This window comes from Dipodomys merriami, unplaced genomic scaffold (assembly GCF_024711535.1).
Source record: "Dipodomys merriami isolate MVZ:Mamm:240054 unplaced genomic scaffold, mDipMer1.0.p SCAF_194, whole genome shotgun sequence".
In the NCBI taxonomy this organism is placed as follows: Eukaryota; Metazoa; Chordata; class Mammalia; order Rodentia; family Heteromyidae; genus Dipodomys; species Dipodomys merriami.
The window spans coordinates 1250430-1275594 of NW_027203315.1; the positions used below are offsets into that span (position 1 = coordinate 1250430).

At 38.7% G+C, this 25165-nt stretch overlaps 1 protein-coding gene across 1 annotated transcript in view; it reads right to left on the reverse strand.

Annotated features, from left to right (window-relative positions):
- LOC138831378 (zinc finger protein 182-like) overlaps window positions 1-13152 on the reverse strand; it is a 33117-nt gene extending 19965 nt beyond the window's left edge. Inside the window, exons 1-6 of the mRNA XM_070028492.1 lie at window positions 13098-13152; window positions 11033-11091; window positions 7476-7602; window positions 6449-6538; window positions 4796-5784; window positions 4417-4720 (exon numbers count right to left, since the gene is read on the reverse strand). Coding sequence (XP_069884593.1) covers window positions 4417-4720; window positions 4796-5784; window positions 6449-6538; window positions 7476-7602; window positions 11033-11091; window positions 13098-13152 — 1624 coding nt within the window. The remainder of the gene's footprint in view (window positions 1-4416; window positions 4721-4795; window positions 5785-6448; window positions 6539-7475; window positions 7603-11032; window positions 11092-13097) is intronic.
- Window positions 13153-25165: the final 12013 nt, after the last annotated feature.

The window sequence follows — 25165 nt, forward strand, 5'->3', positions numbered from 1 at the left end:
GATATCTTTAATTACATAACTATACAGTGGCATCTATCTTGGCTCTAGAAATTCTAAGTTTAGGTCAACCTTTGTGTTTCTGTAAAAGAAGACACTATATTTATTGGAAGCCACATTATGGAAGATGGAATATTGCAGTGTTTATTACACAGCTAGCAGTCTGCAAGCAGCCGGTTGTAACAAAGACTTGCAGTTCACAAATACACTTAGACAGCTTGGAAACAGGACAGAAAGGCAAAAAAAGAATATAAATAACACCAAGAAAGCAATCAGAACCAAGAGAGTGCTGAATAGGGACACTATGATGACCAGAGACAAGCCAGGAGACAGGACACAGGACATGATCACAGAGACATATGGCATGGTGTCTGATGCCACTGCCTAATAGGGCCTAAGCAGGAGGCAAGTCCACAGGAAATTCCCAGTCCCAGGTACTGGACTAACAGATTGAGTAACATATCAGCCAAATGCCCATGTCTGTTTGCAGGGATCCAGCCACAACCAATAGTTGGGAGGCAAGTGATGGATGGGACATTTCCTTCCCCCTCCATGAAAACAAGATGCCAGACCCCACCATCCACCATGTGGCTAATAGGGCACCAGCCACACCTGACCACCTTACTTAATATTACTGAATTAGTAAATCAATTTATAAAATGTTACAGCGTCTGTATCGTTTTCTAAACAGTTCATGAATTTGCTTTATGTAAAAGCCATTTTTCTTGAGCCCTACCTCTGAAAGAATAATTCTCGCATTCACCAAATATTAAACATTCTTCTTTTGAATAATTTTTTTCTTCCTTCTTCTTCCTTCCTTCCCTTCCTCTTTCCCTCTATCACTTCCCTCCTTCCTTCCTTCCTTCCTCTTGGCCTAGAATGATGCTATAGCTCAAGTGGCAGATAGTTTTATTTTTTGTTAACTTAAATTTTTGCCATTGATTGCAAAATGTCTTATTTCGCCTAATGTCTTATCTATCTTGGTCCCTTATGAGATAGCAAATGAAAGCCTTCTTCTCATATCAAAGAAATATATGTGTTCGGGGCTGGAAAGATGGCTCAGTGGTAGAGCACTTGCCTAGAATGCATGAGACCCTGAGTTCGATTCCTCAGCACCACATAAGCAAAAAGAAATATGCTGGAAGTGGCACTGTTGCTCAAGTGGTAGAGCGCTAGCCTTGAGCTGAAGAGCTGAGGGACAGTGCCAAGGCCCAGAGTTCAGGCCCCACAACTGGACCAAAAAACAAAAAAAGATACCCACTTCAGAAATATATGTGTTCTGGGTTTTGGATATATACTCATGGCATGGATATATACTCATTGCACAAACAAAATATGGAACATCATATTGTATTTCAAAGTAAGGGCAATAAAATTTGTAATCAGCCTCTAGAACATTGAGAAAATGCAGACTCATCACATTGTCCACACTGGTGTTTTATCACAGCTCACTCAGCAGAACAACTAAATGGGCTAAGAGTGAATCAATCACAAGTTGTTCATCACCAGTAATTAATTAAAGAAAAAAGCAAGCACTGAAGACATTTTGGGGTTCTCCCCCAAGACAAAATGCAGAGACTCTTGTCTTTATTTATCCACCACATTTTTGAATTTTTGTTGTAAAGATACTGTATAGATTGATTATACAATTACATGAGGAAGTCATGAATACATTTCCTATCAAGCATTGTTACCGCTCTGAGAAAGATTTTACTACTATGGATGTACTGCAATAAGGAGTAATATCTTCCATCAGATCTTCCATTCAAAAATGAACTGGAATAAGTAAGTCATTTGTACTATAAGGCATGGATCACACATACAGAGGCAGACATAAGGGAGCAGTAGAAAACTGGTTGTTCTCATGTTCTTGCCTCCTATCATAACAGTCTTTACCCATCTATTGTTCCCCTAACCATGTTGGAGATGATCTGAATCCAGTCCCAAAGCGCCAGAGCACATTTTTCTAAGAAGAGTTTATCAAATTACCCTAACAAACTATTCCTTAGTATAAAAGACACAAGTCAATAACTTCAATCTCTGAATTACTTGTCAAGACTGGTTTTTTCTATATGCTTTGGATAATATTGAATGACACAATCTCCACTCAACACAAAACGATGAGAAATGTTGGCTTAGAGAGCTGAAGAGTGAAGAATGGTTTCCCATCACACCTAGTTTACCTCTGCCATGAAGGATTTCTCTGTATAATTTACAGAGTTGTTTTTTTTTTTTTTTTTGTGAACATACTGTACAGAGGGGTTACAATTACCTGGGCGAGATAATGAGTACATTTCTTATCAAGCATTGCAGCCTCCTCCTTTGTTTACTCTTCACATCCCTTCCCCGCCTCCCCCCACTCCCGCACCCAATCCACCCCCCCCAAAGTTGTAAAGTTCATTTTCGACAACTTGTACTTCTGATTGTTGCAACAGATCCACCTGTAACCTTAAACTTGTTTTTCCCCTTCTCCTCCACAAATTATAACGACATCAAATACAGTGAAAGCAGGGATTATACTGTGGGGGAGGGACATACAAAGCAACAAAGAAATAATCTTATAAATGCGTTAGAAACAAATGCATGAAAGAAAAAAACATTTAAATACATATTGAAGAGTTCATTTTCCTAACATCACATTATTTGACCTTTTCTGTTTGACTCATACATATACTAGATATTGCAAATAAGGGAAACCATGGGACCTATGTTTCTTTGAGTTTGGCTTACTTCCAAGCCTTTCCATTTCCTAACAAATGGGGCAATATCATTCTTTCTGATGGAGGCATAGAATTCCATTGTGTGTATATACCACATTTTCTTGATCCATTCATCTACTGAGGGACATCTGGGTTGGTTCCATATCGTAGCTATGGTAAATAATGCTGCAATAAACATTGTTGTGCCGGTAGCTTTAGTGTGGTCTTGTTTGTAAACATTTGGGTAAATGCCCAAAAGAGGGATTGCTGGGTCATAGGGGAGCTCTATGTGAAGTCTTTTGAGGAACCTCCATACTGCTTTCCAAAGTGGTTGAACAAGTTTACACTCCCACCAACAATGAAGTAAGGTTCCCTTCTGTCCACATCCCCTCCAGCATCTTACAAAGATTTTCCTACATTTTGCTTCTTTCTTTCCTGGGTGAATGTTTTAATAATTGCTGAAGGTTGGCTTCTGGTTGAAAGACTTCCTCTCATGTTTATATTTACAGAGATTCTGTAATCTGTCAAGGTCTCTGATACCTGTACAGATGTGACTTCTGGTAAAATGTTTTCTATACTCATAATTTCTCTCCTGTGTATGCTCTCACATATGCTGAGGATTCAATTCTGATTGAAAATCATTTCACATATGTTCTGTTCACTACTTTCTTTTCTCCTATGTTTAGTCAGTTCTCTGATGAACACTGAGCTATTCCTTTCAGATCAAAGGCTTTGCACATTTGTAATATTTTTAAGATTACTCCGCTGTGTGTGTCCTATGAACCTGGATCCATGACTACTTGGTAAAGCACTATCCACATATTTTTTGGTGGGGGGGGGGGTTCGGGTTGTGGGGACTGAAGTCTGGGCCTGGGCGCTGTCCCTCAGCAATTCAGCTCAAGGCTAACGCTCTACCACTTGAGCCACAGTGCCATTTCCAGCTTTTTTCTTTTGCTTATGTGGTGCTGAGGATTGAATACAGGGCCTCACGCAGGCAAGGCAAGCACTCTACCACTGAGCCACCTTCCAAGCCCCCTATCCACATTTTTTACATTTATATTTTCTCACTTGTGTCTGTTCTCTGATGCAAACTGAGTTATGACTTTTTCTTGAAAACCTTTCCATTTATTTTTCCTACATATGATTTCTCTCCTCTTGTTTTCTGAGTGTGTGTGTGTGTATCTGTGTGTTTTGTGATGAACCCTGAGCTGTGTCTTCTAGTTGGAGGACTCCACATCTGCTACATCATAAGGTCTCTATCCTGTATTGGTTCTGTTTTGCAATTTCATTTTCTTACAAATCAAAGACTTTCCCCTTAGTTATTTCATTTGTGTGAATCAACTTATGTATGTTAAGCTGTGACCTCCAGGTCTTTCCACACTGGTTGCATTCATAAGGTTTCTCTCCTTGTGTTCTGTGATGGATGTTAAGGTGTGCCTTCCAGGTGAAACAATTTCCATGCCTGCTACATACATAACATTTCTCTCTGGTGGGTTTTTTTCTGATGGACAGAAAGGTGTATGTTCTGGGTGAAAGATTTTCCACATAGCTTACATTCATAAAATTTCCCACCTGTGTGTGCTCTCTGGTGGACTGTAAGGGCTGGCTTCTGATTGAAAGACATTCCACACATATGACATTCATAAGGTTTCTTTCCTGTGTGTTTTCTGATGGACAGTAAGGTTTGACTTCCAGGTGAAACACTTTCTACACATGTTACATTCATAAGGTTTCTCTCTTGTGTGTGTTCTCTGGTGGCGAGTAAGGTTTGACTTCTGGGTGAAAGAATTTCCACAAATGTTACATTCATAAGGTTTTTCTCCTGTGTGCGTTCTCTGGTGGAGAGTAAAGTATACCTGCTTTCTAAAAGACTTTCCACACATATGACATTCATAATGTTTCTTTCCTGTGTGTGTTCTCTGATGGGCAGTGAGCGATGACTTCCAGTTAAAAGACTTTCTACACAAGTTACATTCATAAGGTTTCTTTCCTGTGTGTGTTCTCTGGTGGACAGTAAATTGAACCTTCTTGGAGAAAGAATTTCCTCATAAATAAGGTTTCTCTCCTGTGTGTGTTCTCTGGTGGAAAGTAAGATATGCCTTCCTGGTGAAAGACTTTCCACACGTGTTACATTCATAAGGTTTCTCTCCTGTGTGTGTTCTCTGGTGGACATTGAAGTTTGACTTCCAGGTGAAAGACTTTCCACACATGTTACACTCATAAGGTTTATGTCCTATGTATGTTCTCTGGTGGCCAGTAAGGCCTGCCTTGCCAGAAAAAGACTTTCCACACATGTTACATTCATAAGGTTTCTCTCTTGTGTGTGTTCTCTGGTGGACAGTAAGGTGTGTCTTCCAGGTGAAAGACTTTGTACACACGTTACATTCATAAGGTCTCTCTCCTGTATGTGTTCTCTGGTGGACAATAAGGTTTCGCATCTGGGTGAAAGACTTTCCACACACATTACATTCATAAGGTTTCTCTCCTGTGTGTGTCCTCTGGTGGATAGTAAGGTTTGACTTCCAGGTGAAAGACATTTCACACATGTTACATTCAAAAGGTTTCTCTCTTGTGTGTCTTTTCTGGTGGACATTAAGGTGTGAATTCTGAGTGAAAGATGTTCCACACACATTACTTCCATATGGTTTATCTCCTGTGTGGATTCTCTGGTGGACAGTAAGGTATGCCTTACAGGTGAAAATCTTTTCACACATGTTACATTCATAAGGATTCTCTCCTGTTTGTGTTCTCTGAGGAACAATAAGGTGTGTCTTCTCAGTAAAAGACCTTTCACACTGTTTATATTCTTCAACTACAGAAGACTCATGAGTTCTATATGGAGCACATATCTTACCAGGTTCACTGAAAGCATCCATGCTCTGACACCCAGTGAGCTTTTCTGTCCTCATCCCTAAGGAGTTCCCATTATTCTTAATCAGTTTTGACTTCTGTTTTGAGCTCAAATGAAAACTTCTTATAAGTCTCACTTTTTCCTCGCCTGGGTTACTAGTCATGACTGCTACTTCAGATAGATATTCATTGTGATTTTCCTGACAGGTGCTAATCACATCCTCCATTTCTTGAACATCTAAAATGAATAACAGAAAAATAGACAAAACATAAATGAGATCCATAAATTCCTTAATGTAAAGATATGTCCTCACATTCTGTTACAAGATTTTCAAATATCAAAGCATTGTTTTCTGCAGAATATATACTTTTCTGCACAATGTATTAATTAAGAAAGCAGTACTGATATTTTACAATAGAAAACAATGTTTTCTATTTTTCAGATTTTTCTATTTTTCTCCAGGAAATATTTACTCAAATTATTCATCTACGTACTCTTAATGCTTCAGTTCTGAATCTCACTGTATGACCAGCACCACTGATAAGAAATTACCCTGATCAGAGGATAGCAGCCCTAGCATACTCCTATTTTCCTCCTACCTGAATAATACTAGTTTAAAGGAAAATGAGTTCTCCTTTTCTACATTTCCCATTGTGTTTTTTTCTTTAAGAATGACTTCTCTAAAGACAAGAGAATTGCTAACATTAACTACACTGGCACACCAAATTCAGTTTGTCTCCATGTCAGTTCTGGATTGACAATGCCTTGAGACAAAGGATCACCTACTTCTCTGCCATACATGACTCAGCAGCACTAGGAATACTTTGCTCTGTACAGCTCAAGTTAAACAGACCAACTGTGCTCTGTACCCATCATTACCATTCAAGATGCTTTAACTCACCTGTTACATTCTGTTCTGAGCCTTCTCTTATCCATGGTTCTGCACCTTGCTCCAGCTTGACAATCAATTTAGGTTTAGGAACACAGAGCCCTGTGATTAAGAAATAGTGAAGAACTATTGCTCTGGCTGGGTCATCATTAATGTAAGGTCGCAGATATCCTGTTTCCAAGGTTGCTACTAAATCTTATTTCTCATTGGTTTTTTTTTTGGGGGGGAGGGTCCGGTTGTGGGGCCTGAACTCTGGGTCTGGGTGCTGTCCCTCAGATCTTCAGCTCAAGGCTAGCACTCTACCACTTGAGTCACAGCGTCACTTCTGGCTTTTTTTTCTGCTTACGTGGTGGTGAGGAATCTAATCAGGGCCTCAAACATGCAAGGCAAGTGCTCTTCCACTGAGCCACCTTCCCAGCCCTTGGTTTCTCAATTCTTAACAGCTCAATTGTGGAGTTTCCCCAGCTTTGGTTTACTGTACCAATTGTTTGGCTTGAACTCAGCTCTTTTGCTCAAAGCTAGCATTCTACTAGTTTGAATCTTAGCTACATTTCTAGTATTTGAATGTTTAATTGAAGATAAGAGTCTTATGGTCATTTTTCTACAGTTGCTGGCTTCAAACCAAAATCTTCAGATTTCAGCCTCCAGAGTATCTAGAATTCAAAGCTTGAAGCACTAAACTCTATATTGGATTTGGCGTACAAATACACACTTTCAACTACTGATTTCCTCATCATAATAAGTAGTAATGCATATTCTATCTAGACTGTAGATCCACCTACAATAATCATTCCAAGTCTGGGAAGTCAATCTCGTATTAGTGGAACATAGTTTAGGACTTTTGTCCAACTACTGATTTGCTTTCTTAAAGAGTAAGAAGAAAATTAGCTCTTGAGTTACATATAATCAAGTTGAAGCTTCACTTAGAAAGAAATGACAATTCCCATGGACTGGAATCTTATCCCTAAATAACAAACAGTCTAATGTCTAGTAAAATAAAAACCACTTGATCTTCCAAGTAAAAATGACCTTTGCTCACCCAAGGACATGAGGTTGCTATAGGTCTCCAGCATTACATCTCTATGAAGGGTCCTCTGACCAGTATCCAGATCCTGCCACTCCTTCCAGGTGAAGTCCACAGCCACATCCTCAAATGATATCAAATTCTGTAATGGCACATATCCATCAAGAAATCAGACCTGGGTTATGAGAACTCCAATCTGGAATTTCATTATGCTGCAGGTCTGCTTTTGTTTTACATAAAATGTTTGCAGCTTGCTGTGTTATCTATTCACTGGAAGAATTAAATAGCAAATCAGAAATATTTGATAATATATAAACCTGGTCATTAAAATACACAGATTTGTAGGGTGCTGGTGGCTTATGCATGTAATCCAATCTACTCAGGAGGCTGAGGTCTGAGGACATTGGATCAAGGCCAGTCCAGGCAGGAAAGTTCATGAGACACTTAGAGCTGATTGACAACAGCCAGGCCCAGAATTGAAGCCCAAGACAAATAAAAAATTACAGTTTCCCTAATTCAAGCAAACACATTTCTGCTGCTAGCAATAGCGACAAGGTAAAAATTCTGTGGACGGCTGGGAAGGTGGCTCAGTGGTAGAGCAATTACCTTGCATGCATGAGACCCTGGGTTTTACTCCTCAGCACCACATAAGCAAAAATAAAAGAGCCAGAAGTGGCACTATGGCACAGGTGGTAGAGTAATAGCCTTGAGCTGAAGAGCTGAGGGACAGCGCCCAGGCCCAGAGTGCAGCTCTAGGACCAGGCCCCCCCAAAAAAAAATTCTAAGGAGAAAATAATCTGGCATGACAACAATAAGTCTAAGGAGGTATCTTAAAAATTATATTATCATTTTTTGATAAAATTTTAGTACATATCAGGGTAACAATGAATTACACAAATATTTTTCCTGCATTTACATGTACTGCATGATCATACATCCTATTTAGATCTTCTATTAACAAACACTATAATAAGCAAACAGAACACATTCAGGATATCACATGGAATACAGAATATAGAACATTGCAAGATCTATGAAAAGCAGTGTCAACATGAAGGTTAAAAAACAGTAGCAGTACTTCAGAAAGAAGCTAATGATTTTTTGGGCCTTTATAGGATTTGATTTAGTTCCCACATAAAAATATCCTAGGTTGGGCTGGGAAGGTGGCTCAGTGGTAGAGCGCTTGCCTTGCATGCATGAGGCCCTGGGTTCCATTCCTCAGCACCACATAAGCAAATAGAAAAAGGCAGAAGTGTCGCTGTGGCTCAAGTGGTAGAGTGCTAGCCTTGAGTTGAAGAGCTGAGGGACAGCGCCCAGGCCCAGAGTTCAGACCCCACGATTGGACCCCCCCCCCCAAAAAAAAGAAGAAAAAAATCCTAGGTTAACCATGTTTGGTTTAAATACTAAATATTGAAATGTGGTCATAGATACCCTGATATTTCCTTCCTACATAAAAAAGAACTGCTACCATGAAGTTTTGTAAAGTTCGCCTACTTTCTACAATACAAACTATAGGTTGGAGGGGAATAAAATGTACCTTTACAAGATTTTCATTTTTATAATCCTTCATGGAAGGTGGAGGCAAATTTATACAGGCTCAAGGAACACTCAAGATGACAAAAATGATAAATATGACCAAATGATCAAATGTGGCACATATTCCTGAGTCATTTCAACAGTAGATCCCTAAGGATATATTTCCATTTTTGTTAGTTAATAGCAAAATTCCTCAGAGATCAAAATAAATTCCTGAGCAAACATCTGTGAGATTTTGCAACAAGTGATATTTCTAATAGAGAAAACCTCATCACAGTATTATTTTTTTTTTTATCAAAAGTACTTCAAATCTTATATTGGCAGTGAATTAAAATATTCAAAAGTAGTGGGAAGGAAAAACAAAACTGAATACCACATCAAATGAAGTTAGACCAAAGATAACAGAAGCAGGAGAAATCAGATTTTCTTGTAGTGTATCAATTGGTAGAAGGAAGTACTTTTCTCTATGGAACTCTGAAGTTGAGCTGAAGGGGAAAAGGATTGAGAGGTTGGAATTCCAGCCTGACAGCACTGAAAGAACTGAGAGCTGGCTGCAGAAGGCTTAAAAGAGAATTCTGGAGAGGGTTCAGAAACTGGAGTGCAGGCCTTTTCCTTAGTTTTGTAAAGATAGCAGCTGAAACTGAGGTGCTGTTGACCTTGAGGGCTAGGAAAGGTGAACTCCATGTCTGCATTTTCTCTGGGCTCCAGTCTTCTGTCTCAGGAGAGTAAGGAAATATGTTTCCCTCACAACCTGTTGTGGCTCTGATTGTAATATTAATATAGATACTTCATTTTTACATGTTATCAATAGCAATCTTCCCCGTGTGCACCCAAGGAACTATGCTTGCTTGCTTGCACCCAGGGACCAAGTGCCAGAGAGCCTTTTAAACCCTAATTTCCCCTAAGTGTATCTGTTTATGTTTTTGTGTTTCTCTAATTGTTTTTGGTTCTGGAATCCTGTAGAACTCTCTAGGAAACAATTTTCCTATACAATGAGTAAGAAAAATGTTAATCATAAGAGCCATATCAGCAAAGTAAAACTGATCACTAAGAAAAACTAGCTCCCAGATAGATCATTTGAAATAAAGAAACAACTGAGACACATACGGAGGAAAGATGGAATGAAAAAAGTAAAAAAAGAAAAAATTCAAAGATAGATACAAAGAGTGAGGAAGAGAAAAATAACCAAAATTAGTGAGTAGAAAATCAAGAATTGAGAGAGAATATAGAGGAAAGGAATCTTGTGAGGATACTTTAGAAAACAAACAGGGTTTTGTAGAAAGACCATAAAGTTTAGCAACAAATATAGTTTCAAGTTAGACCAAGACCATAAAGTAGCCCAAGAAGTAGATATGAAGATTAATTTAAGTACATATAGGTTAATTATTCCTTAAGAACACATGAATTTGTGTGTGACCAGACTATTTCAGCAATTCCAGGAAAATTTCATTGAGATAGTTTAATGTTACTCATGAGGATGTGATCTGGTTGCAATCTATCCTTCACCTTTCATGAGATATAACCTCCTTGGTGTCATTACATCACATAACAAGTGTGAATCAATTTTATGACAACACAAAACATAGATATTCTGAAGCAAATCTGCATTCAACTTAGAATATAACCATTTAATCTGCTAAATCTACAACAACCTTTATCTGCTAAACCTACAAGACATCTTTATCTGATTTAAGAATATGTTCCTGAGTCTGAATCTGTGTGGCTGGTATTGTTTTCAATTCTTTTTTTTTTTCGGGGGGGGGGGGTCCGGTCATGGGGCCTCAACTCTGGGCCTGGGCGCTGTCCCTCAGCTCTTCAGCTCAAGGCTAGCACTCTACGACTTGAGCCACAACTTCCAGCTTTTTTCTTTTTGCTTAGGTGGTGCTGAGGAATTGAACCCAGGTTCTCATGCATGCAAGGCAAGTGCTCTACCACTGAGCTACCTTCCTAGCCCCTTGTTTTTTTAATTCTTGAACAACTTTAGGTCTATATAATGGAATGGAAAACAAATGAGAAATTAAGGAAAAAAAACTCACCAGAGATCCTTTCATTCTTTCTTGCTGCTGACAATAAACAGAAGATTCTGGAAGGATGCCTGAGATATAAGGCGAATGACATATTCACAAAAGAATCTGTGAGTATTTTGCCCCAGAATTTCCTCTTGCAAACATAATACATGGTCTGGAAAAGCATAAAGCTTTCTAATAAGTGAAGAATATTTAATGTCTCAAGAAGAGCATTAATGTCTCCTATAAACACAAATCCAGCCCATTTCCTGATACAAAAATATCATTAAAGAAACTAATTTCCATGTTTATGTACTCACTAAATTTGTAAAACTGAAAGTTTCCCCCCCAAAAAATGAATAATTGAAAGCAAAAACATATCACATTTCCACTAAAAGTACTCATTACTGAATGTACTTCAGGATGTATGAACTGCTTTCTTTTAATGCAAAGGTATCCTAGGAATCCATTGGAATTTATGTGCTACTTCATTGATGTACATGATGTACATATCATGCACATATCATGTGCTACCTCATTGATGTACATATTGATGCACATTGATGTAACTCAGTAGTTTTTATCAAATGTTATAGAAGAAAATATATACAGAACATATTTGTGGTGTGATATTAGTTCAATAATGATTATCAAATGGCAAATTTCACTGTACCCATTGCACACCTATGCAATGACTTGTAATTTGACATTTAGCATGCTTTGGCCACAGAACATGAGTAAAGATGCTGTAAACCCTGGTTTGAGAAGTTCCTAATGGTCACTTTCCTAAACAGTCATGGGAAGAACCTTGGTCATCCTACTGGAGATACAAGGCTAAAAAAATGAACAACATAAAATACACAACATAAGAGTGACACACCTGATGATAGGCAACATCTACAAAGCATACAACCTTGAGAAGACATATTACCTCAAGCATTCTTCTCTGATTTTTCCTCTAAGACCAAAGATCCCTGACCAACACTTTCTGACCTACCAGGCACAACCAACTGAGTAGAGCTAGCATTAGCAAATCCACAGATGGCACATTTAAGATAAGTTTCAATGATTACATACTAAAAGTCTTAGTGGAAACAGGCTGCATAAATTAGCAAGAAGATTAGGGATTAGTACATAAATAAATACTTTCAGTGGAAATAATTGCCCCACCATCCCAAACCATTGCCTCAGGTACCCTGTGATAACTACGCTCTGGTTTATTCCTCAATCCAGCACATCACAACTCCCAGTAATTAGTTTAAATGTTGCAACAGTACAAAGTGATTGAGAGTGGTGTAGGAAAGAATACCACGTGAATCTGGTGCACAGGGAAGTGGCAACAATTTTTGCATAAGGCAAGGGAAGCTAGCAACATCTTCCCCTTCCTGCGCATTTCTGTTTCTGCTCTATAGGGCTTCCCAGAATGGACAAGGTCTGTTCGTTTAGGATGGAGATTCCTATTCATAGGGTGCCCTGCTTCAAACATTGCTAGGCTTAATTCCTAAAAATACGGGCCCAGTACTCACTACTCCAATACTATATGTACAACTGTCTCTAGAAACATGATCGTGTACAAACACTTGGGAACTCAAGCCAAACAGATTAAAACATCTCTAAGAGAAACAACACAGAAGCCCCAAATATAACTGCAGTGTAAGAGGACTCAGGCACCCTCACAATTTCACTAGAATTCTTCCTGTACTCCTCTTACACCTGGGCAAAGCCAAAAAAAGTCACATGAGTTAATAGAAGAATCCCTTGGTCTTGAAGTACAAATGCACAGCTCTTGAGCTCTCCTCATCTGGACAATCACCCAGCTTGCTCTCAGACATTTGGGAATCAGGTTCTTGCATCTGAAGACCCAGAGGCTAATGGCAGCATAAACTCCTGAACCTCAAGCAAATTATCAATCCCAGACTGGAGAAAAGCATGGAGAGGGAAGTAGGCACTTTGGCTCAAGTATAAAGCTCTCCCTCTGAGCTGAGGAGCTCAGGAATGCGGCTTGCAGGACCAGAGTTCAGGCCCCAACAAACAGAAACAGAAAAAACAGAAACCCATGGAGAGTAGACTCCCGCAGCAATCTTACAGTTCCTACCTGACATCAGTTCCAAAGCCTGAGATTCCTTCAAGTTACAGCTCACAAGCTCCATTGCACAGAGCTGTGGGCCGGACTCCTGACTCCCACCTATGGAAGGCCAAACTGTACTTCAGGGCACTTCCAGCAGCCAGGCAAAGGAAAAGAATCCAGAAGAGGCAGACTTAAAACACCCCTGGTGGGCGGGGAGATGCATGCGCAAAAGCATCTTCTGCCCCACCTCCACCCTCCAAAAAACAAAAACAACCCAGGACTTTCAAAGAATATACTCCATGGAGACTACAATTCCCACAATGCTCGGTGCCACCCAGCTACATACCTGGGACCAAGTGTGCTTGTGTGCATTGGGACTTTTCTCTCCCTGCTGTGAGATTTAAGCTCAGTTTCTTCTTGAAAACCACTGTTTCCTCTTGAAATACATAAGACCTCTCAGAAAATGGATGTATATGCGGAGAATTGGATACATTGGCTTTTTGATTCTTAGTTCTAATAATGAAATTGAGGTTATGAGACTGCGTTGCTTATACCTTTCTGTTTATTCAATGCCTGCCTTCTGAGATATGTAAATTATATCTCTGTTTTGTCTTAATCTCTTTAATACATCCCCTCTTACTTTACAAAGGTATTCACAGCTGCTAATCTTATACGTGAGTCATTTCCCATTGCAATAATGTATACACTGGCATAAAATAGTGAGATTGTTAGGTAAATATGCAGCATAATACTTCTGGTGATTTGGATTTCACAAAATCTAACAATTAATTTTCCAGAAACTCCCCAATTCTATCTATTAAATCAAATGAGTTTTTGTTTTTTTCTGAATTTTGCATTTCATTTAAGTATTTTATGTTTTGTATTGTTGTTGGTCCTATGGCTTGAACTCAGAGCTTGGGCACTGTCTGTGAGCATTTGCTGTACTCTATTTGCATTTCCTTTAATGATTTTCTTCAGGTATCTAGTGAAAAGTTTCCTCACAGGGATTCTTATGAACATGGCACATCACCTCCATTTCCCTACAAAGCGATAGTGGTTTGGAGTGTCAGGGATGAATGCAGGAGGGATAGAAGAGTGAAGTTTAGGCTAGGCTATGTTGATTTGAAGCTTAATCACTTGCAAACCAGTGTGATTTTGTCTTTTCATTTTGCATGTGAAAATCTCTTTAGAATTCTTACCTCTTCTCTGATCCTAACAGTTCCTCTCAGTTGCTTTAGGCTACATATCTAGGGGACCTCAGACTTGTCTTCTTAGACCTTATCCATTAAACTGTGGAATAAACCTTTTGTCTCCTGCCACAATCCCATCAGAACACAAGCAAGGCTCTGAGAGCCAATGGGATGATAATTAAGGAGACAGAGAGATGACTGATGGCACAATTCTGCTATGTTTTTCAAATGTTTGTGTAATATTGGTCTTGACCCACTGTGCCCAAAAGTGCAAACAGCACAAATCTTTCCTCATTTTATTTCAATACATCTTTTCCACCCAAGCCTCCAGAGAGTTAAAGCCCCAGGCGAAAAAACTAGAACACACACTTTCTCAAACCAAGAAAGGGCAAGGACTTGCAGTCCTGAGGGTGAGAGTCAATGGCCCTGAAGCCTTTGTTCACATTTTGTCTGCTTCTGGCAGGCAACCCAGGGTCTACAACAGTCTCCCTCTTTCTTATCAGAGAACCTACACTTGTCTCTTAGGTGTTTAGTGTGATTTTTTTGTAATCCCTTCCATAAAAAATAATTGGGAAAGATTGGATTGGAAACTTTCATGTATGATTTTAGTTCTCCAGTGTATGGATTCTCCATGTCTCTATTGTGGATCAAAACTATTCCTCATGAAAATGGAAATCAAAGAGCATATTTGAATGTATAGACTTCAACTTAAAAGCACCTCTAATAATATAACGAAAAAATGATTTCATTCTTTAAAACTAAATTCCTGGGAACTGGCACTGTGGCTCAAGTGGTAGAGCGCTCACCTTGAGCTGAAGAGCCGAGCGACAAGTGCTCAGGCCCACAGTTCAAGACCAACAACCATAAAAAAAAAATCCTCCCTAAAACTAAAATCCTGAGAGACAAAGAGATAAAACTGGGGTGCTTCTAAGAGTACCTGTTAAATGTAGTTTTCTTTTCTTTTTCTTTTTTCTTTTTTTTTTAATTTAATTTAATTTTATTTGTGAACATACTGTACAGAGGAGTTACAATTACGTGGGCAGGATAATGCGTACATTTCTTACCAAGCATTGCAGCCTCCTCCTTTGTTTACCCTTCACATCCCTTCCCAGCCTCCCCCACCCCCCCAATCCCAATCCTTCTCCTTCCCCCGTTCCCACCCCCTCCCCCCGCACCGACGTTGTAAAGCTAGTTTTGGACATGACAACTTGTACCTCTCATTGTTGCAACAGGTCCACCTGTATCCTTAAACAACTGGTTTTTCCCCATCTCCTCCACAAGTTATACTGACATCAAATATAGTGAAAGCAGGGGTTATACTGTGGGGGAGGGACATACAAAGCAACAAAGAGATAATCTTATAAATGCGTTAGAAACACATGCATGAAAGAAAAAAAACATTAAAATACACATCTAAGGGTTCATTTTCCTGACATCACATTATCTGACCTTTTCCGCTTGACTCATACATATACTAGATATTACAAATAAGGGAAACCATGGGACCTATGTTTCTTTGGGCCTGGCTTACTTCACTTAATATAATTTTTTCCAAGTTTTTCCATTTCCTAACAAATGGGGCAATGTCATTCTTTCTGATGGAGGCATAGAATTCCATTGTGTATATATACCACATTTTCTTGATCCATTCATCTACTGAGGGACATCTGGATTGGTTCCATATCTTAGCTATGGTAAATAATGCTGCAATAAACATGGTTGTGCTGGTAGCTTTAGTGTGGTCTTGTTTGTAAACATTTGGGTAAATGCCCAAAAGTGGGATTGCTGGGTCATAGGCGAGTTCTATGTGAAGTCTTTTGAGGAACCTCCATACTGCTTTCCAAAGTGGCTGAACAAGTTTACATTCCCACCAACAATGAAGTAAGGTTCCTTTCTGTCCACATCCCCTCCAGCATCTGTTGTTGTTAGAGTTCTTGATTTTTGCCGTTCTAACTGGAGTGAGGTGATATCTCAATGTTGTTTTGATTTGCATTTCTTTTATGGCTAGGGATGTTGAACTTTTCTTCATGTGTCTATTGGCCATCCTTCTTTCTTCTTCAGTGAAGTTTCTCTTTAAATCTTTCACCCACTTATTTATTGGGCAGTTGTTTCTTTGAGGATTTGTTGTTGGGTGGTTTAATTTTTTGAGTTCCAAGTATATTTTAGATATGAGACCCTTGTCTGTTGTATGGCTAGTAAAGATCTTCTCCCAATCTGTGGGCTTTCTATTGATCTTGCTAGCTATGTCATTTGCCCTGCAGAAGCTCTGCAACTTTATGCAATCCCATTTGTCCAACCTTTCTTTGATTTGTGACACACAGATCTTAAAGTGCGCAAGAATCAAAATCGGTTGTACGTACATTTAAAAGTGGTACCATTTCTAAGACAGAACTAGACAAGACAACAACCAAAGGCTGAGTTGGGGGCTAATGGGCCCCCAATTTATCCCTAACTCAGAAAACACACTGAAGTAAACAAGACAGATAAGTGGCCACAAAGACAAAATCAGGTCTCAGTGAATAGGGTGACATCTCACCACCATTCACAAGTGGACTCAATTCCACTTACCAGGAGACTCGAACCCCCTCTACTCACCTCCGGAGGATTTTTCTTTTACATTCCTGCAAACGTTGACCCAGGGGCCTTCCAAGTCATCTTGGGACAAGGGAAAGAAGTCCCTTGCGGCCGTCCCCTCAGACTGACAGGTTCTCCCCCATACTCAGACCCCCTGGGCCAAGGCCTGAGGCTAAGATCTTGCTGGTGTCACTTGCAGGTTGTCAGTGGCAGTTTTATCTGGCTGTGAGTTCTCCCTGCCGGTCCTTTTAAGTTATTGTTAGATGCTCCAGGTTTTTTCACCCCCCCACCACTCCCCTACTTCTGGATCCAGAGAGGGTGGAGGAGGTGGCAGTGACGGGTAGAAAGGGGGGTCAGTTTAAAGTGTAAGTAAAAAGAAGGAGCTAGACAGAAGCAGATATTGAGGGGGTGTTAGCCAGTCTCCTCCGGGCTCTCGCATCAGGATGAATCTGAGAGAAGAAACATTCCAAGAATTCCAAAATACATACACACAAATATTGAGAAAAAACACATTTACAGCATGTCAGACAGAAAGTACCGGACTACAGACGGGCCCAAATGTCCACACTAGTGGATAGTTTACCCTGATGGGGATCCCGGGGACATCTCCCACCGGCCTAGTTGGCTGTCTTAGTTGCGAAGTTAGTTGTCTTAGTTGCCTAGTTGCCAAGACTCTTGCCAAACCCAATACAGAACCTGCAGGCTACACAGATACCAGACAATTACAAAGCAGCAATGTTTAAACGTACAGGCCATTTGAATCATGGTGTTCCTGAATCCTTTTTTCCACATTTTTTTTCTAAGTTTTAAAACTAATGGTTCTTTCCTCCAGGAACCAGGGGTATACTTCCTCAACAAAGTGAAAGAAACATTCTAACTGACTCTGTCTAACTTTCACTCTTTGAGGGTGAAGCATACCCTTGTGAGCCTGCACATATAACGTGCGGCTGTTTCCTTGCCCCATAATTTATTTCTTACTCCCGGCTATACTGTCACCCGCTCTTTTTCCGGACCCGTCCTCTTACCTTAGTGGGGTCCTCTGCCTTGATCCCAGGTTTTCAGGGTCCCTGTTCGGGCGCCACTTGCCGGAAACAGCCAGGAACGAAAGGGACTCCTGAATTAGGGGGCGAGGATGGAAAAATAAAGACATAAGACAAAGGATGGGGTTGGGAGGTCTGCAGCTCAAGACTGCAGCACCGTTTATTTCTAACTCTCCTTATTATATAATATTAGAAGTCAAGAGGTAACCTAAGGTCACCATAGTGCAGAGAAGCAAAGAAAATTTTAATAAAAACAAGGTGTAGATTGAAACAAGACAAGGTCAATTGATAGAAAGTAAAACAAACTCTACAGACATAGCAAAGCAAACACGGGCACCTGGTGCTTTTCATGAAAGCCAATTCCTTGTACGTGCCTTCAAGTGAGCACAAGGGTCAAGATGACCTTGGAGCTTTACTGTTGGCTCCCAACATACACACATGTATATATACATATGTATATACATATACATATGTATGAATATCATACATATATACATATATGTACATATACATATGTGTGTATACACATATATGTATATATGTATGTCAAAGTTCCATAAGCCAGATATTGATTTCATTACTTGATTGATTACTCGATTGATTTCATTGCTTATTGAACAGTATGCATTTTTGGACAATTCCATCCACTTTTGAAAAGTAGCATTTATTTCCATATAACACAGTAAAATATACCATTATTAGGTATTGATCTCATTGTCTGGGTTCTATCCCTGACCATTTTTTCTTAAGGATCGATCACTGGAGCCACCTATCAATTTCTACTCCTGGATTTTTAGGTGATTAATTGTAGATAAGAGTTTCATTGTCTTTTCTAAATGGGCTGGATGAAATATCAATCCTCAGGTCTCAGGTTTACCACCATGAGAAACTTGTGTCCAGCACATTTAAATATTATTATATGCACTATATTATTTGTGGTATGTTTTTTCTTTTCATCATTCATGTGGCTTGATCTCTGGGCCTGGGCTCTGTCCCTCAGCTCTTCAGATCAAGGCTACTGCTCTACTACCGGACCCACAGCACCACTTCCAGCTTCTTCTGTTTATGTGGTTCTGAGTAACCTAAACCAGGGCCTCATGCATGCAAGGCAAGCACTCTACCACTGAGCCACCCTTCCAGCCCCTACAATACCATTTTCAAAGCATTATATTAGGCCTTATATATTTGTTTGTTGCACAGATTCAACAAACCATAGAACCTAAATACTTGAAAAAGTATGGCACCTATAGTAAACATGCAGCCTTTGAAAAAACAAGCATTATCCTATGAACAATGCATTGTAACAACTATTTAGTAGGATTTAAATTGTAACAGGTATCAGAGGTGATTTACAGTGTATAGAAGATTCCCTGGAGATTATATTAGAGGTGATTTGCACTGTATAGAAGGATGTGTGCAGGTTACATGAAAGCAAACTCAGAAATACTTATCAGATGAGATGAACAGAAAAATAGCAAAGTAATCACTAAAATGAAACCATGTTAATATTGTAATATAAAAATAGTAAATATATCAAGTACAGTCTGATTTGAACAGAAGAAAACATACTCAAAAAACTCAATAAGCCAAAAAGACATACATTAATTATTGAGAAATAAAAGTAAATCAAGTAGTCATAATATGAAAGGAAAAGAACCTCAGCACAAATTGTGTTACCACAGATACAGAATATTGATAATAACAGGCAAATTATTAATCTGTATAACACAAGTTTTATTCTGAAAAGCAAAGTCTACAAAGAGATGATTAAAAGGCCAAAGACTGACAATTTTCTTTAATCTATCATTATGATTGGAGAAGTAATGCTCCTCTAAATGACTGAATAACTAGACAAATGGTCACTAGAAACACATGGATGGCATTATCTTTACGAAATGCTGTGTGTAAAGCACTATGCAGTTATATTTCCCAAGACAAACACACTGAGAATAGATCTGAAGACAAATTGTCTAGAAATCAGTATCACAAATAAATCTATGATATAAATACAATAAAATCAAATGATATGTTCTAATAAACTAACAGTAAAACAAGCAGAAGGAAGCTAGTATGATTATGTAAAAAATATATGTATGCTATCATTGTGAGTTATTCAATATTAAAGTGTGCTACTTTCTTACTTCACTTGTGAAATAAAAACAATTGCTTTCAATTATGTATGGTGTATTAACATGTATATCTTCTGGTGGGTGTGGCAAAGCCATAGAATGTGAGGGAAAGAGGGTGATGAAAGTAAAATATACAACTCAAGAGTAGAGATAGGAGGGAGAGATTGGGAGAGAGTGAAGGCATGGAAGACACTGTATGAAAAGAAGGGTATTTTTTACCTGACTCATGTCATTATATCTCTCTATACATCACCTCCATAATAAGATTAAATTACATTAATTATAAAACAATACCTCCAGCATAAACGATCTGCTTAGTGAAGAAAATCTACTGCAGTTAGAAAAATTACAATTGTTAGAAACACAATACAACACTTAATTTGAAAGATAAACTATTTCAGTTTAGGTTGCATATTCATTCTTCATAAACCAGTAACAATAAACAGTTTCATTGTAGTATCCAATTAAGTCTTAATGTTAAATGTTGAGGTAAGAAAAATCAAGGCAAGTACTTCTGGCTCAAGACTGTCAATTGAGCCTAGCTACTAAGGTGGAAACTGAGGTCTGGAAGCCAGCCTGGGTAGACAACTCAAACTAAGCAGCTAATGAACAGGTTAGAGGTATGGCTCAAGTGATAGTGCCAACAGTGAGTGAGGAAGTTGACTGACTGTGAGACCTGCAGTTCAAGCTCCAATAGTAGCTCAAGAAAACCATGCGGTATGTGTATTACTGTGTTTCTAAGTTAGAAACCTAATTGTAGTGACACTAGCAAGTCTTCATCTCAGATATAAAGGGAAAAGAAGATGAGTGGAGGAGGGAGAGAATGGAAGCCAAAGGTCAGGAAAAAAGAAGGAAGAAAAGAGGACAAGACAGTAGTGGAGAGGAGGGGAAAGAGGGAAAGGGAAAATAAGACAAAAGAGAAGGGGAGGAAAGTTTCATGGCATCAGATTTGACAGCAACTGGTCTGGGAAGATTGCTCAGTGGTAGAGTGCTTGCTTATAATGCATAAGGCACCGGGTTTAATTCCTCAGTACCACATAAGCAAAATTTTGGAAGTGTTCCTGTGGTTCAATTTGAAATGTACTCACCTTGAACTGAAGAGCTGAGCAACAGCACTCAGGCCTACAGTTCAGGATCCATGGCTGAGAAAAAAAAAAAGAAAAAGAAAAAGAAAAAAAAGAAAGCAATATTTGACAGTAACCTCATAAATACAACTCCAAAAGTACCTCATGGAAAAAACAAAGAAACAAACAAACAATGTGAGTCTCTGGTGGCTCACACCTGCAATTTTAGGTACTCAAGAGGATGAGATCTGAAGATCGGGTCTCAAAGTCAGCCTAGGCAGGTATAGCTGTGAAAGTCTGACTTCCAGTAAATCACCAGAAAACCAGATGTGGTGCTGTGGCCAAAGTGGTAGAGTGCTATTCTTGAACTGAAGAGCTGAGGGACATCATTCAGGCCCAGAGTTCAAGCCCCATGTCCTATAATAAATAAATAAATAGAAATAAAATGAAAACCTTGTATATTGAAAAACACTACCAATAAAGGAAAAAAGCATAGCATGATAGAAATATTTGCATATATCTCTAAATGGATTTCTAAACAATATGAATTAGAAAATATAAAGAAAATCCTTCAAGTAACCCACACAACAAAATCTAATTTTAAAAAGGGAACAAGATTGAAGAGACTTTTCTAAAAAGGACGTACACATGTAGTATATTAAAATATAAAATTAGTTTAATTTCATTAGTCATGAGAAAAATTTAAATCAAATTCTAATAAAAATTACTATTTTATACATGATAGTATGGGCATAGTTTTAAATAAAAAACACCCAAAATGCTCCAAAGTCTAAGAAAAGCTAGGAAAGATGTGAAAAGAATGTGACCCTTGGTGCATTTCTCTCATGTATGTAAAAATATCAAAGATGAAGCCGGGCGCCCGTGGCTCACACTTGTAACCATAGCTACTCAGGTGGCTGACATTTGAGGATCAAGGTTCAAAGCCAGCATGGGCAGGACAATCCGAGAAACTCTTATCTCCAATAAAAACTACCAGAAAACCAGAAGTGGTGCTATAGCTCCAGTGGTAGAGCGCTAGCCTTGAGCTAAAGAGTTTAGGGACTGCACTCAGGCCCGGAGTTCAAGCTCCTTGATCGACCAAACAAACAAACAAACAAATAAACTATCAAAGATGGTATGAAGAACTAAATATCGAATTATATAGGAATATGGTCCAGCATTTCTAAACTTGTATGCAACAGCAGATAAAGCAGGGAGTAAAACACATGCTTGGAGAATCAGTTCTCAATATCTACTCACTATAAGCAAAACATTGAAGCATGTAAAACAATAAATGTGTTCAAAGAAGAAAACTTTACTACATTTTATGGAAGGGATGAACTTTAAGTAAAATAAGCTAAATAAAACACACAAGTCATAAAGGAACAGCCATGGTATAATTTCCCTTACTGAGCTTCCAAAGATAAACAAATTTGTAGAGCCCAAATGTAGGATGATTCCAGAGAGTGGGATAGAAAGGAACAGGGGCTGCCTATTCAATGATTAAACAGCTTCACAGATGGAAGATGAAAAGTGTTGTAGATGGATGGATGGAATGGCCTCACAACAGTGTGGCCCAGTGTTTTATCAATGAACTGTACACATAAGAATGGCTAATGTAGCCACACACAGTCTGAAACACAACTATTCTCCCTGGACTTGGGAAACTCAAGAAAGATTAGTTGACAGCCTAGGCTACATAAAAAGATAAAGAGCTTGCTGGAAGAGTGTGAGGGAGTGTAGTCAATGAGATGGGAGGGCTGGGATGGTAGGGGTAAAACAAAGTAGAAGGCAACAATGCTTAATACGAAATGTACTCATTACCTTACTCATGTAAGTGTAACTTCTCTGTATGGTATTTTCACAATAAATAAACTTGTTTAACAAAAAAGAGCTTGCTGGACTATATAACAAGACCTGTCCTCAAAAGAAACATGGGAAAATCAATTTTGGATTCTGTGAAGACATATGGGTGATAAACATATCTATTTTACCTACTAAACTAACAAACAAACTGAAAGTGTTTGAACACATGCTAAAACAGTGTTTAGTTGGAAATACACACTACAAATAGCATTAATAACAAACACATATGGACAAAAATACAAATTATTATAATCTGTGAAGGTTTTGCAGATGATTTCACTCACTATTGCTCAAATGTGTCACATATTCCTGAACCATTTCTTCCACTAGATTCCAAAGGATACATTGTCACACATGCCATTTAATATTGAAGTTCCTGAGATTAAAGTTTACTACTTAGCAAATGTATGTCAGAATTTGCCATTAGTGATATTTCAAATACGAAAACCATAGTGACTGTATTGTTTATTTTCACAACAAGCTTCTATGTTATAATATCAGTGAATGCAAATATGCAAGCAGAGCAAGAAGAAAAAGGAAAATTGCAGGAACCACATCAAATGAGGTTAAACCAGAGAAAGATAATAGAATCTGGGAAACTCAAATTATTTTATGTTTAGCAACAATTTTCCTGAATAATGAGTAAGAAAAAAGTCAATTCCAAGAGCCACATCACCAAAAGAAAACTGATCAGTAAGAAAATCTACTTCCCAAATAAACCATTTGATGAAAAGAAAAATTAAGAGACAAATGGAGGAAAGAGAAGCAGAGAGAATGAAAGAGAAAAAGAGACAGAGAGAAAAAGAGACAATGAGAGAAGAAAGAGAGAAATAAAGTTAGTGAACTCACATGGTGGTGGCTCATGCATGTAATCCTACCTACTCAGAAAACTGTGATCTGAGCATAAAGGTTCAAAGTCAGCCCAGACAGGACCATCTGTGAGACTCTTATCTCCAATTAACCACTAGAAAACTGGAAATGGCGATGTGGCACCACTGTTAGAGTACTAGCCTTGAGCTCCAGAGTTTAAGTATAGCACCTAGGCCCAGAGTTCCAGACCTACAACTGAAAAAAATAAAAAGAAGAAAGAAGGATGGTACAGGGAAACAAAGGAGGAGGCAACAATGCGTGATAAAAAAAATGTACTCACTATCTTGCCCATGTAATTGTAACCTCCCTGTATGGTATTTTCACAATAAATAAATGTAATGCAAAAGAAAGAAAGAAAGCTAATAAACATGAAAAATAGAATGAATTGGGAAAATAGGTAAGAGAACTCCTATGAGAGCACCATAGAGAAAAACAGAGATTTCTATAAATGCCATCAAACTCAGCCTAAGTTTCAAGTAAAACAAAGACCACAAAGCAGTCTAAGAGTATTTACAGAGATTAATTGAAGTACTTATAGCTCACTCAGTCCTGTAGAATATTTGAAGTTATGTTTGACCACACTATTTCAGCAAATCCAGTAAAATTTCATTAGGATAGTTTAATATTACATATGAGGATGTGAGTCTGAGCAGGTGCTAGCCATCCTACACCTTGTATGAGAAGTCATCATCTAGGTGTCACTGAATCACATAACTAGTGGGACAACTTTCTCTCACACTAGAAAATATAGAAACAAATTGAAGCATATCTGCACTTAATTTAGAGTGTCACATTTTACAATCTGCTAAATCTCCAAGCCATCCTTAGATTTTTTTTTTTTTTTTTTTGTCAGTCGTTGGGCTTAAACTCCATGTTTGAGCACTGTCCCTGTGCTCTTCAACGCAAGGCGAGTGCTTTATAGCTTGAGCCACAGCACCACTTCCTGTTTTCTAGTGGTTTATTGGAGATAAGAGTCTCACAGACTTTCCTGCTCAGGCTGGCTCTGAACCCTGATCCTCACCTCCCAGCCTCCTGAGTAGCTAGAATTACAGGTGTGAGCCACCAGCGCCCGAATACATCTTTAGCTTTTTTAGAAACATGTTCCTGAAGCTGATTGTTTTTTTTTTTTTTTCTTTTCTTCAATCTTGGTGCCCATAGGTTCATAAAATGGAATGTCAAACAAAGTGAGAAATAAAAGAATCTCACTACAGATCCTTTCATTCTTTCTTGCTGATGACAATGAATAAAGATTCTGGAACCATGGCTAGGAGCAAAGGCAAATAAGGAAGTCAGAAAAGAACCTGTGTGATTTTACCCTAGATGTTCCTGCTCAAAACATGATATGTGGGCTGGAAAAGCATA